At 54.5% G+C, this 17,549-nt stretch overlaps 1 protein-coding gene across 1 annotated transcript in view; it reads left to right on the forward strand.

Moving 5' to 3' along the window:
- LOC144734827 (transmembrane protein 266-like) overlaps positions 1–7,244 on the forward strand; it is a 99,673-nt gene extending 92,429 nt beyond the window's left edge. The window contains exon 6 of the mRNA XM_078617224.1: positions 7,186–7,244. Within this exon, the coding sequence (XP_078473350.1) occupies positions 7,186–7,244 (59 nt within the window). The remainder of the gene's footprint in view (positions 1–7,185) is intronic.
- Positions 7,245–17,549: the final 10,305 nt, after the last annotated feature.

A 17,549-nucleotide genomic window follows, 5' to 3' on the forward strand; every position in this document is an offset into this window, starting at 1 on the left:
GGAGGGGGCTATGAGGAAGTCGCTATGAGGAGGGGGCTATGAGGAGGGCGATATGAGGAGGTCGCTATGAGGAGGGCGCTATGAGGAGGGCGCTATGAGGAGGGCGCTATGAGGAGGGCGCTATGAGGAGGTCGCTGTGAGGAGGATTCTATGAGGAGGGCGCTATGAGGAGGGGGCTATGAGGAGGGCGCAATGAGGAGGGTGCTATGAGGAGGCTGCTATGAGGAGGGCGCTATGAGGAGGTCGCTATGAGGAGGGCGCTATGAGGAGGACGCTGTGAAGAGGATTCTATGAGGAGGGCGCTATGAGGAGGGGGCTATGAGGAGGTCGCTATGAGGAGGGCGCTATGAGGAGGGCGCTATGAGGAGGGGGCTATGAGGAGGGCGCAATGAGGAGGGTGCTATGAGGAGGGTGCTATGAGGAGGGCGCTATGAGGGGGTCGCTATGAGGAGGGCGCGATGAGGAGGTCGCTATGAGGAGGGCGCTATGAGGAGGGAGCTATGAGGAGGGAGCTATGAGGAGGGGGCTATGAGGAGGGGGCTATGAGGAGGGCGCGATGAGGAGGACGCTATGAGGAGGGCGCTATGAGGAGGGCGCTATGAGGAGGGCGCTATGAGGAGGGCGCTATGAGGAGGGGGCTATGAGGAGGGCGCGATGAGGAGGACGCTATGAGGAGGGCGCTATGAGGAGGGCGCTATGAGGAGGGGGCTATGAGAAGGTCGCTATGAGGAGGGCGCTATGAGGAGGGCGCTATGAGAGGGGGCGCTATGAGGAGGGCGCTATGAGGAGGGGGCTATGAGAAGGTCGCTATGAGGAGGGGGCTATGAGGAGGTCGCTATGAGGAGGTCGCTATGAGGAGGGCGCTATGAGGAGGGCGCTATGAGAGGGGTCGCTATGAGGAGGGCGCTATGAGGGGGTCGCTATGAGGAGGGCGCTATGAGGAGGGGGCTATGAGGAGGCTGCTATGAGGAGGGCGCGATGAGGAGGTCGCTATGAGGAGGGCGCTATGAGGAGGGAGCTTTGAGGAGGGGGCTATGAGGAGGGGGCTATGAGGAGGGCGCGATGAGGAGGGCGCTATGAGGAGGACGCTATGAGGAGGACGCTATGAGGAGAGCGCTATGAGGAGGTCGCTATGAGGAGGTCGCTATGAGGAGGGCGCTATGAGGAGGGGGCTATGAGGAGGGCGCGATGAGGAGGGCGCTATGAGGAGGTCGCTATGAGGAGGTCGCTATGAGGAGGTCGCTATGAGGAGGTCGCTATGAGGAGGTCGCTATGAGGAGGTCGTTATGAGGAGGTCCCTATGAGGAAGTCGCTATGAGGAGGGCGCTATGAGGAGGGCGCGATGAGGAGGACGCTATGAGGAGAGCGCTATGAGGAGGGCGCTATGAGGAGGCTGCTATGAGGAGGGCGCTATGAGGAGGTCGCTATGAGGAGGGCGCGATGAGGAGGACGCTATGAGGAGGGCGCTATGAGGAGGGCGCTATGAGGAGGGCGCTTTGAGGAGGGCGCTATGAGGTGGGCGCGATGAGGAGGGCGCTATGAGGAGGGCGCTATCAGGAGGGCGCTATGAGGAGGGCGCGATGAGGAGGTCTCTATGAGGAGGGCGCTATGAGGAGGGCGCTATGAGGAGGGCACTATGAGGAGGGCGCGATGAGGAGGCTGCTATGAGGAGGGCGCTATGAGGAGGGCGCGATGAGGAGGCTGCTATGAGGAGGGCGCTATGAGGAGGGGGCTATGAGGAGGAGGCTATGAGGAGGGCGCTATGAGGAGGGTGCTATGAGGAGGGCGCTATGAGGAGGGGGCTATGAGGAGGGCGCTATGAGGAAGGCGCTATGAGGAGGGCGCTATGAGGAGGGCGCTATAAGGAGGGCGCTATGAGGAGGGCGCTATGAGGAGGGTGCTATGAGGAGGACGCTATGAGGAGGCTGCTATGAGGAGGTCTCTATGAGGAGGGTGCTATGAGGAGGTCGCTATGAGGAGGACGCTATGAGGAGGTCGCTATGAGGAGGTCGCTATGAGGAGGGCGCTATGAGGAGGTCGCTATGAGGAGGCTGCTATGAGGAGGGCGCTATGAGGAGGAGGTCGCTATGAGGAGGGGGCTATGAGGAGTGGGCTATGAGGAGTGGGCTATGAGGAGGGGGCTATGAGGAGGGGGCTATGAGGAGGTCGCTATGAGGAGGGGGCTATGAGGAGGGGGCTATGAGGAGGGCGCTATGAGGAGGGCGCTATGAGGAGGGTGCTATGAGGAGGACGCTATGAGGAGGGGGCTATGAGGAGGATGCTATGAGGAGGGGGCTATGAGGAGGACGCTATGAGGAGGGGGCTATGAGGAGGTCGCTATGAGGAGGTCGCTATGAGGAGGGCGCTATGAGGAGGTCGCTATGAGGAGGCTGCTATGAGGAGGGCGCTATGAGGAGGAGGTCGCTATGAGGAGGGGGCTATGAGGAGTGGGCTATGAGGAGTGGGCTATGAGGAGGGGGCTATGAGGAGGGGGCTATGAGGAGGTCGCTATGAGGAGGGGGCTATGAGGAGGGGGCTATGAGGAGGACGCTATGAGGAGGGGGCTATGAGGAGGTCGCTATGAGGAGGTCGCTATGAGGAGGGCGCTATGAGGAGGGCGCTATGAGAGGGGTCGCTATGAGGAGGGCGCTATGAGGGGGTCGCTATGAGGAGGGCGCTATGAGGAGGGGGCTATGAGGAGGCTGCTATGAGGAGGGCGCGATGAGGAGGTCGCTATGAGGAGGGCGCTATGAGGAGGGAGCTTTGAGGAGGGGGCTATGAGGAGGGGGCTATGAGGAGGGCGCAATGAGAAGGGCGCTATGAGGAGGACGCTATGAGGAGGACGCTATGAGGAGAGCGCTATGAGGAGGTCGCTATGAGGAGGTCGCTATGAGGAGGGCGCTATGAGGAGGGGGCTATGAGGAGGGCGCGATGAGGAGGGCCCTATGAGGAGGTCGCTATGAGGAGGTCGCTATGAGAAGGTCGCTATGAGGAGGTCGCTATGAGGAGGTCGCTATGAGGAGGTCGTTATGAGGAGGTCCCTATGAGGAAGTCGCTATGAGGAGGACGCTATGAGGAGGTCGCTATGAGGAGGGCGCTATGAGGAGGCTGCTATGAGGAGGGCGCTATGAGGAGGCTGCTATGAGGAGGGCGCGATGAGGAGGACGCTATGAGGAGGTCGCTATGAGGAGGGCGCTATGAGGAGGGCGCTATGAGGAGGTCGCTATGAGGAGGGCGCTATGAGGAGGGCGCGATGAGGAGGACGCTATGAGGAGAGCGCTATGAGGAGGGCGCTATGAGGAGGCTGCTATGAGGAGGGCGCTATGAGGAGGTCGCTATGAGGAGGGCGCGATGAGGAGGACGCTATGAGGAGGGCGCTATGAGGAGGGCGCTATGAGGAGGGCGCTTTGAGGAGGGCGCTATGAGGTGGGCGCGATGAGGAGGGCGCTATGAGGAGGGCGCTATCAGGAGGGCGCTATGAGGAGGGCGCGATGAGGAGGTCTCTATGAGGAGGGCGCTATGAGGAGGGCGCTATGAGGAGGGCGCTATGAGGAGGGCGCGATGAGGAGACTGCTATGAGGAGGGCGCTATGAGGAGGGGGCTATGAGGAGGAGGCTATGAGGAGGGCGCTATGAGGAGGGTGCTATGAGGAGGGCGCTATGAGGAGGGCGCTATGAGGAGGGCGCTATGAGGAGGTCTCTATGAGGAGGGCGCTATGAGGAGGGCGCTATGAGGAGGGCGCTATGAGGAGGGCGCGATGAGGAGGCTGCTATGAGGAGGGCGCTATGAGGAGGGGGCTATGAGGAGGAGGCTATGAGGAGGGCGCTATGAGGAGGGTGCTATGAGGAGGGCGCTATGAGGAGGGGGCTATGAGGAGGGCGCTATGAGGAAGGCGCTATGAGGAGGGCGCTATGAGGAGGGCGCTATAAGGAGGGCGCTATGAGGAGGGCGCTATGAGGAGGGTGCTATGAGGAGGACGCTATGAGGAGGCTGCTATGAGGAGGTCTCTATGAGGAGGGTGCTATGAGGAGGTCGCTATGAGGAGGACGCTATGAGGAGGTCGCTATGAGGAGGTCGCTATGAGGAGGGCGCTATGAGGAGGTCGCTATGAGGAGGCTGCTATGAGGAGGGGGCTATGAGGAGGACGCTATGAGGAGGGGGCTATGAGGAGGATGCTATGAGGAGGGGGCTATGAGGAGGACGCTATGAGGAGGGGGCTATGAGGAGGTCGCTATGAGGAGGTCGCTATGAGGAGGGCGCTATGAGGAGGTCGCTATGAGGAGGCTGCTATGAGGAGGGCGCTATGAGGAGGAGGTCGCTATGAGGAGGGGGCTATGAGGAGTGGGCTATGAGGAGTGGGCTATGAGGAGGGGGCTATGAGGAGGGGGCTATGAGGAGGTCGCTATGAGGAGGGGGCTATGAGGAGGGGGCTATGAGGAGGACGCTATGAGGAGGACGCTATGAGGAGGATGCTATGAGGAGGGCGCTGTGAGAAGGTCTTGGGGTTTCAGCTTCACAGCGCGGTGCTGCTATCCAACGCGCCACCGCTCCGCTCAGGGTTAGTTTCCATCCCCATCACCACCATTGGCCATTGTCTATCCACTGCTGGACGACAGCCATCCCACGCCTGCGCCATCCCTCACAGTCCGGTGACGCTGCCGTCCATCTGGCTCCCGAGCGCGTGAAGCGATCTCATCGCTCCACTTCCGCGGCGGTCGTCCCCTTAGCGGACGCGTTCCCTCCTTTGGCTGCTGTTCCATCGCCAGCCTCGTCCGTCGCGTTATTTTATATTTGTGTTGCGCTACGAGCAGTGCGATGCGATGATTCGGTGTTGTGGAGGTCCCTTGAATGCAAATGCAGTGTCGCGCATCTTGGGGGGGGTGGAAACGTCGGCGAAAGTGAGCGAGTGGCCTAGCCTCCAATGGATCTCGGTGACCAAACACAGCAGGCGATTTAAGCGGGGGCCGTGTTACCGTAAGTAAGTAAGAAAATAAACCTCAGCTTTAAATCGCGTCATTCATGCAAGGCATCGCAACGCTTCACAACACAATCCCAGTGCAAAAAAACCCCTTAACATTGAAACTAAGAGGAAAACAACCCCCACGCGGACGGATACGCAAGAAAATATAAATGTATTTTCAGACGAGCCCTAAAAACCTCGACTGACGGAGCGTCCCTAACGGACCGGGGAAAGGCGTTTCACACACGAGGCGCCTGACGACTGAAAGCTCTATCAACCAACGAACACAGATTTGTCCTTGGTACGCTCAGGGTGCCGGGATTTTTGGTGGATCGAAGTTGCCGGACAGATCTCCCGAGATATAATGGAGCTAACCCTTTCAGGGCCTAGAGAGGCCAACACAACAACTTGAAATTCGATCCTGCATTTTTACTGGATAACCAATGCAGGGAACGAGGAATCGGTGTGATTTTGTTTTTTTCGGGCAGTGTAGGCTGCTTGTGCCACCTCGTTTGAAAGTAAAACAATCCGTTGACGAGGAGAGGGTATCTGCGGAAAATAAAAAGCTTCGAAATTCATCGAATTCCTCCAGGACAAAATAAAGATTCCGATTCTGATTCTGGATGCAGCGGCGCACCCTTTGCATTCGCCCCAACTGTGTGTGAAGGTCGGCGTTTACCAGAGCCAGGTTTGTTGAGACTATCGTACCTCTGACGTGTATGCAGTCCCCTTGATGTGAGGCCCCCTCGTCCCCAAGCTGCCGCCATCTCTCACGCTCCTATCGCTCCGTCTCCCGTGGCAGACGTTCCCTTCGGTCGAATTCTCCCTCATTTTGGCTGCCACTCCGTCGTCCGTCCTCACGCCCCAGCGCCCAAGCAAAGCAACGTGTTCATTCTTTTTTTGAGCAATCAATATCGGACGGGTCTCGAATTTCGCATGTTCGCTAAATCCGAGCGTTGAGAAAAGTATCCGCATGCAGGAATGTTATTTTTTTAATTGGCAACCGGCATTGCGAGCCGTGCAGACCCAGCCGCAGGGACCCTGTATGCTCACCTGAGCAAGTAAACAAGCTGAATAAGCAAACGGAGCGGCTAACGAGCGAATGCCAAACAGGCGGCTGACCAGGCAGAGTGGCTGGCGAGGTCGCCAGTGGGCCAATTTGGTAAGGGGACGATGGTTTAATTCCTGTTACAGTCACCGGGTGTTTTCTGCATGACATTATCCAAGCGAGTTAGCTGTGTTCCGCCGGAATGTTCACTTTAATGAGGGAGCGTGTTTTTGTCCTCCAGTAGGAATTTGGGGCAGTGTTCCTTTTCTGCTCCGTGGAGGTGGAAATTCCACATTCCCGTGGTGGCGGCCGGTTTATTCGTGGGACATCCACTGTTGCTTTTTATGATCTCGTTATATATCGTCAGTCGCAAGGGTACGTTTCTTTGTGCTGTAAACACCACGTGCTGTGAACACCACGTGCGGGAAGATTGGTCGCCCACCCCCACTGCTGAATTGTCGCTGTTGAATTCAAATGTATCTCTCGTTTTTTTGTTATTAAAGATGTGAATAGTAGCGCCTCTAGCGGCTGCAGGGGTAACACAAACTCAGTACAAAAACACATGAATCTGAATATAATCTTACACGCTCGATTAAGAGAAGCATCTATCTTGACCATAACAATCGATATTAATCGATTAATGGATGCTCATTAATCCAATCTTTACTAGGGGAGGGGGGGGGGGGTGTAGCGATATGGCATAGAGAGGCCATCATCTAGCAGCAGTTTTGCAAAGAGCTGTAATGTATTCAATACAACGGCGGATAAATGAGTCGGAGGGACTAGCGGTTGCGTGCCTTCGCTGCCCGCACCGGGGATTAAAAATAGCTGCGTCTGCACGCGCGCGCGCGCTCGACAGCGGATCACCACCAGACGTGGGGGGGGGGAGGGGTTGTGACGATGATGAATTAACGTTCAGCCGTCCACGTTGGCGGCCGTATCAGAAATTAATTTGTCGCCCTCGTTAGAGAGAGCCGTCGGGCCTCGCCGAGTGGCAGTTGGATCCGAGTGGTCGCCGTGTCTCGGCCTACCCAATCGCTCGTCAAAGAGGGTGGGGGGTGGGGGATGTGCGGGGGAACGCGTTCACCAATTTGCCGAGCACCTCCCTCCCTCCCTCCGACCGCCCACCCCACCCCGTCTCGGAGATACGGGCCCGGTGTGCCTCGCGACGCCAAAGAGGACGACTCGTGCGAGATGGGGCTGTCACCGCGGGCCGGGCCGAACGCGTCTGCCTGAATGGGGCTTTAATCATCGAGCTCCCTGATTAGTGGGGACAAATTAAATTGGCTCGGGCCAGGTGCGCTCCGAGGATAGCGTCAGACGGCTCCGACTCCCGAGGAGGGGGCGAGGGGAGGGGGGGGGTTGCCACACACGTGCGGGGGGGGGGAGCTGCTGCCCAGGGGCGGATATTTGGGCCACCTTTCTTTTTCGTGCAGGACGTGCGACGAGCGGGTGAGACGGGACGGCTGTCCCGGAACAATTAGGGAGGCAGAAAGAAAGTAAATGATTGCCCTCCCGCTGTTGCTACTGTGGCATTTATTCCCTTTGTTCTTTGTACATCTGCAGGAGATATTGGTTTAAGCCGATGTATCTCCCCCCCCTCCCCACTCCTAAGCTTGTTAGGATCACAGCTCTGTGGGATTAACTTGTAGTTGTTCGGAAAATCGAGACACCGCCGCAACAAAATTTGATTTTGATAGAATCAGTCGCGCATCAAACAGAATGTTAACGAAGTCAGGGTACATCCTCAGTGTGTGTCGCACGCCACCACACGTGTACATGTGAAAAATGAAAAGAAACCAGCGCCGACGCGTTGATATCGGTTTTATTTGTAAATTGAGATAGTGACGTTTTTTCTGATAAGTGTATGATGTGGTGGGGGGCGGGGGGTGGGGGTTGGGTGGCAGTAGTCGCGAGTGACGTTGGAGCCCGCGTGATCGGAGCTGTCCGTCGGAGCGGTGGTGCTGAATCAATAGAAGCATCATTGCGCGGACAACGGGGGCCACCTTTGGACATCATTGTCAAAAAATATAAATCGAAAAAAAAATAGGTGAAGTCAAATTCCCCACTGGCCTCCAAAATAAATGACTGTGAGCCCAGAAGCTACAATTTTAATGAAAAATGATTCCGTAGCCTATCGCCCATGCAGCTTTGGTTCGAGGCTGTAATCTGTTTGATGTGGAGCATGAGAAATGATACAATTGCAATTGTAAATTACGTTTAAATATTTAAAACTTCACTGTCTGCGAGGGGGGAGGTGGGAGGGGTGGGTGGAGAATGCAAAATGTCAAGAGTGTGCTCGAGTGGGATTGCGCGAGCAACCCGCGCCGATCGGCACATCGCCGCGGAACGACCGCCATTGGTCCGCCTGCCGCACCTTCCCGGCATCATCCGAGGCTGCTTACAAGCACCCCCCCCCCACACCGCTTCTGTCTGTTGGAGGCGCGTCGCCTCTCGGCGCGGCTGCGCCACGTGTCACCTCCCAGTGGCCGACGCGGCCCAGCCCACGTCTCCGGGCGGCTCTCGTCACAAAGGCGGTGGATTTGTCGGAGCTCATCGGAGCCGGCGTGTTTTTTATTTTTTTTTGGTCGGTACGGAAATCGTCGCCCGTTAGCCGACGCGAGAACAACATCGCCCCCCCTCCCTCCACCGCCTGCTGTGTGAACAATACCGCGTCATTTTTGCCAGCGATCCTTTTTAAACTATTAAAACAATTTATTTTTATTTTCCCAGGTAAGGCCCACTGAGCTATTATGTAGCTCTTTTTCAGAAACGACCTCGCCACAAATGATAGCCCCATGAAGTGGCGTACCACGTGGAAATTTATAGCAGCCAAATGCTCTAAACGCGTGAAGTTGATTCTAAATGTGGAGGGGGTAAAAAGAGGGCGCGGAGAGAAATCCACGTGACCACAGGGACAGAGACATGCAAACTCCAAATATACAGCAGCAGGCGTCAGGGTCGGGATCGAACCCACGACCTCCTGTATACCAGGCGAGGTAGTTAACATCTCCTAGCCACCGTAATGATGATGAGAGGGAGAGAGACACGCAAACTCCAAATATACAGCAGCAGGCGTTAGGGTCGAGATCGAACCCACGACCTCCTGTATACCAGGCGAGGTAGTTAACATCTCGCCAGCGCACGCTTGGCTCTCGGATGCCACCGGCTCTATTTGTATTCCTACGACGGGCCTTGACCTTGAAGGAAAACGTGCAGCGGTGAGTTAAGTGCCGACCACGAGATAGCGCGCGGAGCAGGGAGATGGAGGAGAAGCGAGGGGTTGGAGAAGGGTGACCACAAGCAGTGCCGGGAGAGTGACTCCATTCAAAGTAATAATCATCTGAGAACTGACTACTTGGAGTTCAAAAGGTGATAAAATGTAATCCAATTCATAATCAGTGTCTTTTGGGTTAGATATTTGTGTAGGTATGCCATTTTTTAAGTATAACCCTCCACGTCATGGCCAAATATACACATTGATTTGATTTATTAGTGAAACCGGAGGAGGAGGAATGTTGAAAATCAGTCAAAATAAACGAATCATGAACGTAACATTGGTCGTCGAAAAATCTTCCACGTACAATGCAAAATGTAATCCATTTCTTGGTGTTTTAATGTAACGTGGCACGATTTCTTCGTAACATTTACACTTATTTTTCTAATTAAATTAAAACATGGGGTCGAGGCGACTGCAAGGCGAGCGGCTCTATGCCCCCGCGCACGGCACCCGCGCGCATTCCCGAGACCAAGTCGGTGTTTGTACGCAGGCACGTTGAACTTCTTTCGCACCGTACGTAGCCATCCGTGCTAATCGGAGATGGGGGGAAGGACAAGAAACTATGGGTCTCTGTGTGAGTCTATGTGTGTATGTATATTGAACTTATTTCGCACCGTATGTATCTAGCTGATTATTTACAAGTGCATATCTCCCAGTGGCTTTCTAATATCGGAAGGAAGAGCGTTCCAGACGGCCGCAGAAGCGCATCAGAAAGCGTCGCGCGATCGGGCGACCGTCTGTGTTCGCCATAGCAGGCACACGTGACCGGAACGGCCTCCTGTCACAGGCGCTCACGGGCCACCCAGACACTGCTACCGTTCACGAGTCACCGTTCATGAGCCACCGAGACGCTGCTGTCGATAGGGAAGCTCACTCCAAAGATTCACCCCGAACCCCGACCCCCACCCCCGTTCACGAACCTCGAGTGACGCTGCTCCGCCACATTCTCACGGCAGCGGACCAACAACCGTCGTCTGACGTTTCAGTCGTTTGCACGGGGCCCTCGTGAAACGGCTTGCCACGCGACTGCGCTAGAGAAGATGCCAATTGTTGTTGTTCGCTGGTATTATGATGTTATGATTGAGCATTGCGGGGTCATTCATATTCGTAGGCAACCGCTGTTCTCCATTGAACTGCAGCTGCTGGTCTCATCTTTTCCTCCTTTGAATAGTTTTGAAATCGTTTTCAAATTAAAGTGAATAACAGCCATGTGGTTATTGGGGGTGGAGCGGTGGCGCAGTTCAGCACGCCCTGCATCGTGGAGCCGGCCACTTGAGTTTGATTCACGGCCACGGCTAAGGGTCAGTGGCGAGCGACATCTGAGCAAGTCCCGAGCTGTAAAACACCCGTCACCAACCCGCACTCACTAGTTTGGTGAAGTATGGTGAAACAGCACCCGTGACCAACATGATATAGGGAGGAGACACTTTCTCCAGCGGTGGATTAGCAAAGGGGACACAATTTCACATTATTATTATGCCTAACGGCTGTCTCGTATAATTCTAGATTTGAAGCTTTCGTGACTGCAAGGATTTCATACTCTTAGGTTTTTTCGGTAAAGTCACGTAGGTAAAAATTGTTTTTACAATTAATTTGACTTTTATTAATTTTAATTTTATTTTTTACCTACGTGACTTTACCGAAAAAACCTAAGAGTATGTCTCGTATAATTTAATGAAAAATTGTCTGCATCCTCGGTCCCCCTCGAAGAAGAGACTTGTAATCTTACAAGGTCGCAAACAAAGATTTGACTCACTTGACAGCGCGGAGAGTTGCCCACTCGCGCCATCGGCGATCTGGCCACGGCCAAGCGCGACTTCTACCTCGCGTGGGCCGCACGGTGGCTGGGAGTTGGGGGGGGGGGAGGTTGGGGTCCCACTGGCGAATGACTCCTGGTGGCTTCTTGGGTAGATCGCAGACGCGATGGTCAAAGTGTCGGCCGTCATTTCATCACGAGCAAGAGTGAGTTCCACTGCACACTGCAACTCCTCGCTATTATTCTGTCGGGGATTCCTCTTTCAGCTTTCGTGGATTTGGGACTCTGCCCTGGTTCAGGTCATGACTTAAGATCCGTTTGTTTCCACGTTGAGTTTCGGATTTCTCTCCCTCTCTCTCTTTCTTGCTGCGATGTAAAATAAAAGTTGCACTGCGTTGTGTGTTACGCATATTGTTTGGTGACACCGCATTGGCAGTGGTGCACAAGCACAAATATAAAAGAAAACAACTAAACGCATTCATCAATAGCACTGTGGCTTTCAGAGAGAAAAATTATATAATGGGTCACATTTTGGGCAATGGTCCTTCAAATGGGCCTTCTTCATAGCAAAATCATGTACTTCACAGCAAACTCATGTGCTATGAAGATGGGACATTAACCAAAACATCACCTATTATATACTTTGACTTTGTAGGCCTCACTTCTATTGACGAATGTTGAGGCTTTTAAAAAAAATATCTAACTACATTAAATATACGCAACTACCTGCTACATTACAGTACAACCGAGCCCACTGTGGTGTATTCACACGCTTCGTCAACAGCCTGAGCAGCATTGACGTCGACTTATCGGTGGAGAACTCGGACTCGACAACGTCACCGTGCCACCTCACCGCTCGTCATCGCTCGTCACTGCCCTCCAGGAGGAGACACTTTGCGAGGATTCTCGGGCTGCGCGAAACTCGAGGGGGAGGGGAGGCAGAGTCGTGGGGAGGGGAGGGGGGTACGGGGGGCAACGCAGCGGATTTTTTTGGGGGTGCGGTGGGTGGGGGGTTGGGGGGGGGCTGTCGGCAGCAGGCGACATGAGTGCCCACTCTGTCCATGCTGCGACAGCCTGACATTCTCTGTAAATGTCAAAGGCACGAACAGGCTTGGCTCTATTAATAGTTTATGCTCCCAAAGACCTACGCTTGAATTAAACAGCCCTTAACCCTGTGATGTGCCCCGTTTTCATTTGCATTTTTAATCTTACTTTTTTTGTACAAACTACCTTGAGCATCTTATTGAATATTAATCAATACTGCGGTTGGGGGGGGGGGCAAAAAATAAACATCAGAATTGTCTGGAACACCCGAGGATAAGTCGAGAGATATCTCGACTCGTGTTCGACGTGTCGTGACGAGGTTGCCCGAGGCAGATAAGCGTTGCCGTGCCACTTGTCCGCGGGTGTCATTTATTTTTGCGGCCCAGTTTGCAGAAGCGGCTGCCACGGTAAACTTCGCGCGAGGAGAACCCATCGCGTGTCCCTCCGTTGGAGCCCAAAAAAACCCGTGCTGACGATTATCATTCTCGCAGATAGACACATTTCGAACGGGGTTTGCGAAAATATCATCTGCTTGTTTTTTGTTGTTGCTGTCACGAATGATGTATATGCTGCCCTCGCTGTGGAATAACAATAATAATAGGCTGCCACGGGAGAATGTTGGATGTCTTGATTTTAAACATTTCATTTACAGCTGGGTTTTGGGAACGGCTGGGTGTGTGTTGTTGTTGCGCACGTGCGTACGCACACACAGAACCCCTATTTTCAATTCACTGCTGGATGAGGGCCTAGTCGAGCTATGTGGGTGTTGGGGGTTGGTTGACCATACTTCACCATGCTGGTCCAGTGCTGGTTAGTGAAGATGGGCAGCAAAGCCGTTGGAGCATAGTACCGTATAACATTGCAATTGCATGCACTGGCCTCTGCTGATAACGTAGCACCCCCCCCCCCAGAAGGATACAACACCTGATTTAAGTATGGTTTTGGTTTCCCATCTATGCACAATCCAGGCTCAACCCCGCTTAGCTTCCATTCTCTGCTGGGATCGAGCGGGAATCGAACTCGGCTCACCGGGTTCGTAGCACAGCGCGCTAACCACAACACCGCCGCTCCCCAAAGATCCCCTGTGTAGCCTTCACAGAGGGTAGGAGCAAGTGCGGTTAGCGATGAGCATCTATGAAGGCTGTGAACGGCACACGAGAGGGTGGGTGGGTGGCCAGCACCACACCCCGGCCACCTTTGTCTCCCTAGTGGCGATGTTTACACGCCGCACCAGTCGCTCATTTGAGGCCGAGTCGACCTACGCACACACCGGAAAAGGTGGTGCAGCGTCATCCGGGATCAACGGCATTTGTCGATTTTTTGTTTTGTTTGCACGGATAAAAGTCACGCAAAAGTAACGGTGGGTCTGACGAACTACTTGCCGTGCTCCCCTAAACAATTCGAGACGGGCACAGAAGTGGTGAAGTATCTAAACGTGACATGACGCCACGTGAGAAAGAGAGAGACGCAACACGGATTCGCGGCTCTGGGGGCAACGGTGGTGTGTGGCGCGTGGGGGGGGGTGAGCGGTGGAATGTCCACGCCAGTAGCCTGCAGAGCCTCGTAAATAAATTAGCAGCGGAGGTTATGGGCCGCGTCTACTTTCACGCGCGCGACGCAAGGGGAGGACAAAAAAAAATAAAACGAAAGAACGTTGCCGGCGCCTGAAATGAAGTGCTGGCTGTGATGAAGACGAAGCAGTGCGGTTGCGAGCTGACATCCCTTCCGCTCTTTCCATCTCAGTGCGCAATTTCCTTGCCCCCCCCCCGCCCCTCCTATTTTCCGCGAAGAGGAGGATGCTTTGAATGTAATGGAGACAAACTATGTAATAATATGTCCGAATGTTAAATATATAGGCTGCAAAGCGTCACTGTGAAGAATCCAGAAAATATCAACAAGCCGCACTGTAATCCCTTTAAAGACAGCGGGGATAGGGAGTGGGAGTTAGCATCCACCTACGTGGCAACAGAGGGCGTGCAAAGCATTGTGGGAGTTTCTTTCCCATCACACGTATGTGTGTGTATGTATGTTGAACTTCTTTGGCACCGCACATAGCCATCTGTGCTGATTGGTGGAATTTGCACGGGTGAAGGCATCCCACCGCTGTGCCCATCATAGGAGCTGTTTGACCATCCTTCACCCTCACTCGTTAGCGCTGGTTGGTAAGAGGCCGCGTGTCCAGCACCGGTTCAGATGGCACTCGCCATTTGTTAGCCGTGGCCAGGGATCGAACTTAGGTTGCCAGTTTCATAGCATTGTGCATAAACTACTGCGTCGCCAGTTCCAGCTAATTTGAAGAAATATTTTACTGCTTGTGAAAGAACAATCCTATTTGTGTATGTGTTTACGTTGAACTTATTTCTAAGCGTACGCAGCCAACCGTTCTAATCGGAGGTGGGGGAGAAATACAGCAAACTAAACACAGCGCAGAAAAAAACGATGCTAATCTGGTGGTGCGTAACGTTTAAAAGTATAAAATCGCGAGACAGAAATACAAAGTGAGGAGGCAGGTCTTCCTTGCGGGATGATAGCAACACATTTAAAAAAAAAATGTTTCACGAAACGCATCGCGTGGCGGTGTACACGTCCCAGCGTGAGCGCGTTCACCCTTTGTGGCAGAGGTTCCCCCCGGTGCGAACCGTGCAGGCCGCCCTGGTCATTGCTGCGGGCGGCATATTAAAACGGAGAATACGAGCTGCCTGCTTGGCAGTTGTGACGCTGACGACCCCGTGCCGTCGTTCGGCGAAACTCCACGCCAGGAGTGTGTCCGTGGGACACGGCAGCGCCTTCCGTCGTAGCGATCGTAGCTCCTGCGATGTAAGAACACCGCGACAAATGCCACGCGAGCTAAATTGCACGTCCGTGATGACCGATATCGCACGTCCCGTCGCCCTCGTTGCGACTGCGGCTTTTGTTGTGGACAATAAGTGGCACCAAACAACTCGCTCCTCTCGAGAAATTGTCCACGACCTTGAAAGTGTCGTCCTTGACATGGTTGCTTTTTTAAGCTTCTTCTTGAAACTGTATAATTTGCAGACATTAAACATTTCAGGGTCAAACACACTTCAGCATCGTCATTGACAAACATCGGTTCATAACCGAACATGCATACTTCACGGCTCATGTATTTGGCAGTGGCTATTTCGTGAAAATCATTCATCCCACATAAACACGGGTCATAATGAAACGAAGATTCAGCCCAATAATCCATAAGCATTTGGGGACAGGGTAATCATTTCTCCTCTCAATTTATAGCAGTGGTAAAATAACGTGGCAACGACAACAATCATAATGATGAAAGGATAATAGAAAATAACAATTTACAGCCTCTTGCCCGTCCACGTCTGACTGAAAGCTTCTCCTTGCCCTGTGGCGTTCATGGCCGTTGATTCGCCATACTTCACCGTGCTGGTCAATGCCGGTTGGTGAAGAGGCGGTGGCCCAGGAACCGGTTCGGGGTTATGACTCGACCCAATCTCGGCTCGCTGGGGTTCATCGCGTATTGCGCTAACCACTGCGCCACCGCTCCACCGCCAGCAATCTTGGTGCAGACAATTATAAAATAAAGAACAAGGCCGCACGCGTGAGTGCGTGCCCCCCCCCCCCCCCCGCCAAATCACACGTAACACAAAATATAATCTCAACAAAAGCGTATCGTTAAATACGTTTCGTGCAGCTGCGGGGCACGAAGAACGACATCTCTGCGCTGCTCGAGTGTTTCTTTTTCACGTAAAACTGTTCGGGTGGTGGGGGGAGGGGCGTTTGGAGAGAGGGGAAGCAATAAACGCGCCCCCCCCCCCCGCGTCCGCCCGTCTCCCCCGCGGTTGGCACGCCCGCGAATGGTCGCGGCCGCGAGCCCATTGAGGAGCGCGGACCGTGCGGGCCGCGTGCGGGCCGCGTGCTTCTTGGGGGTGTCCCCCCACAGTCGCTGGAGCGTAATCCGTGTTCGGGATCAGAGATGGTGGGGCGGGCGGAGCGGGAGGAGGAGCGGGGTGCCTCGCTCGCCTGCACCCTAATCCCGGCACCAATCCCCTGTAATCCCAGCCGTGCAATTTGTGCTGTTACGGTTACCGATGTCTCCTCCCCCCCCCTCGTCCCCTTCCTCCACCACCACACCTCTGCACCTCTTTACCCCCCCGTCTTCACCACCACCACACCCCCCATCCACCCATGCCGACTCCCCGCCCCGCTAACGCTCCCCTCCTAGCCCCTCTCCACCTCCTCTACCCTCACTCTCTGTCTCTCCGCGCGCTCCATACCCCCCCACCACACCCAGCCAGCACAAGCCACCCTCCACCCCCAGCATCAGACAAACACGGAGAGCCATCTCGTGCATCTGAGCCGAGCCGTTGCCCCCTCCACCCCACCCCTCCTCGTCTCTCTCCCCGCCCGCGTGTAATGGAGGGTCCTGTCGCTGTGGTCGCGTGGTGCATTTTAATCGGACGTGGCGCTCGCTCGCTCGCCCGCCCGCTCGCTCGCCAGCTCGTGCACACGCGTACAGGACGATTAGACGATACGGGGCCAATCTCATCTTCTCTCGCTACCCCCTTCACCCACCCACCCAACTCACCACCGTCACCCCAGTCCAGCTTCGTTAGCATGGGCTAGCACAATGCGACTTGTTCCTCTACGTAATACAAACCCCAATGTGCATATAGACCATACGTCGGCCGCACGATGCAGCCCGCTCACACATCACCCCGTGCGCGTGTGCCCGGTCTCGCTGCGGCGTGCCTCGTGCTGCGACGGCAGAATGCATTGCAGCCCTCAGGGCTTGTGGGCCTTGGCTATGACGTATCCGTGGCAGGTGCCCATTGAGGTGGCACGCGTGCGCCCGTGTGAATGTCTGAAAGACGTTTGTCTTTTGTACGTAACAATAAACAGCAGACTAATGTTCATATATATATCCCTTTTGCTATCCACTGTCGACTGGAGACCTCCCCACCCCGTGGCAGTCACAAAGGTTGCTGGGCCGTGCTTCACCGCGCCAGAGAAAGAGAGATGGTAGTCGCGGGACCAATTTCAGATTTCACTCGCCAGCGCGAAACACTGCGGCTGATGCCACGTTTGCATCGTGTATGGAGGCTACGGCATTGTGTCGTGGGCCTGCTCGGGCCTGCCCACTGAATCACCCAGTATTCTCCGTGAGCAACCTGCTCGTTATTACGAACCATGCTGTCACCTTCTTAGTTTTTTTTATCTGGTCCACTTTTAGCTCCGTGCAAGCTCCGGGCTTCCGCGCCGAATCGCACGAACGCTGCGAGCAACATAACTAATGTAGGGGACTTCTAATTCCATCATACATTTAGTTCCCTTCCTATTGGCTATTACTTTGGTATTTAATAATCACATACATGATTAATGGCTCGTTTTGCTACTGACAGAGCGTGTAGTTCGACGGCGCATTGTACGTTGCGTAATTGCGTTCGCTCGTGATGCAGTGCCGTGCAAACCGAACAAA

The sequence above is a fragment of the Lampetra planeri genome, chromosome 3 (assembly GCF_965212315.1).
Source record: "Lampetra planeri chromosome 3, kcLamPlan1.2.h2, whole genome shotgun sequence".
In the NCBI taxonomy this organism is placed as follows: Eukaryota; Metazoa; Chordata; class Hyperoartia; order Petromyzontiformes; family Petromyzontidae; genus Lampetra; species Lampetra planeri.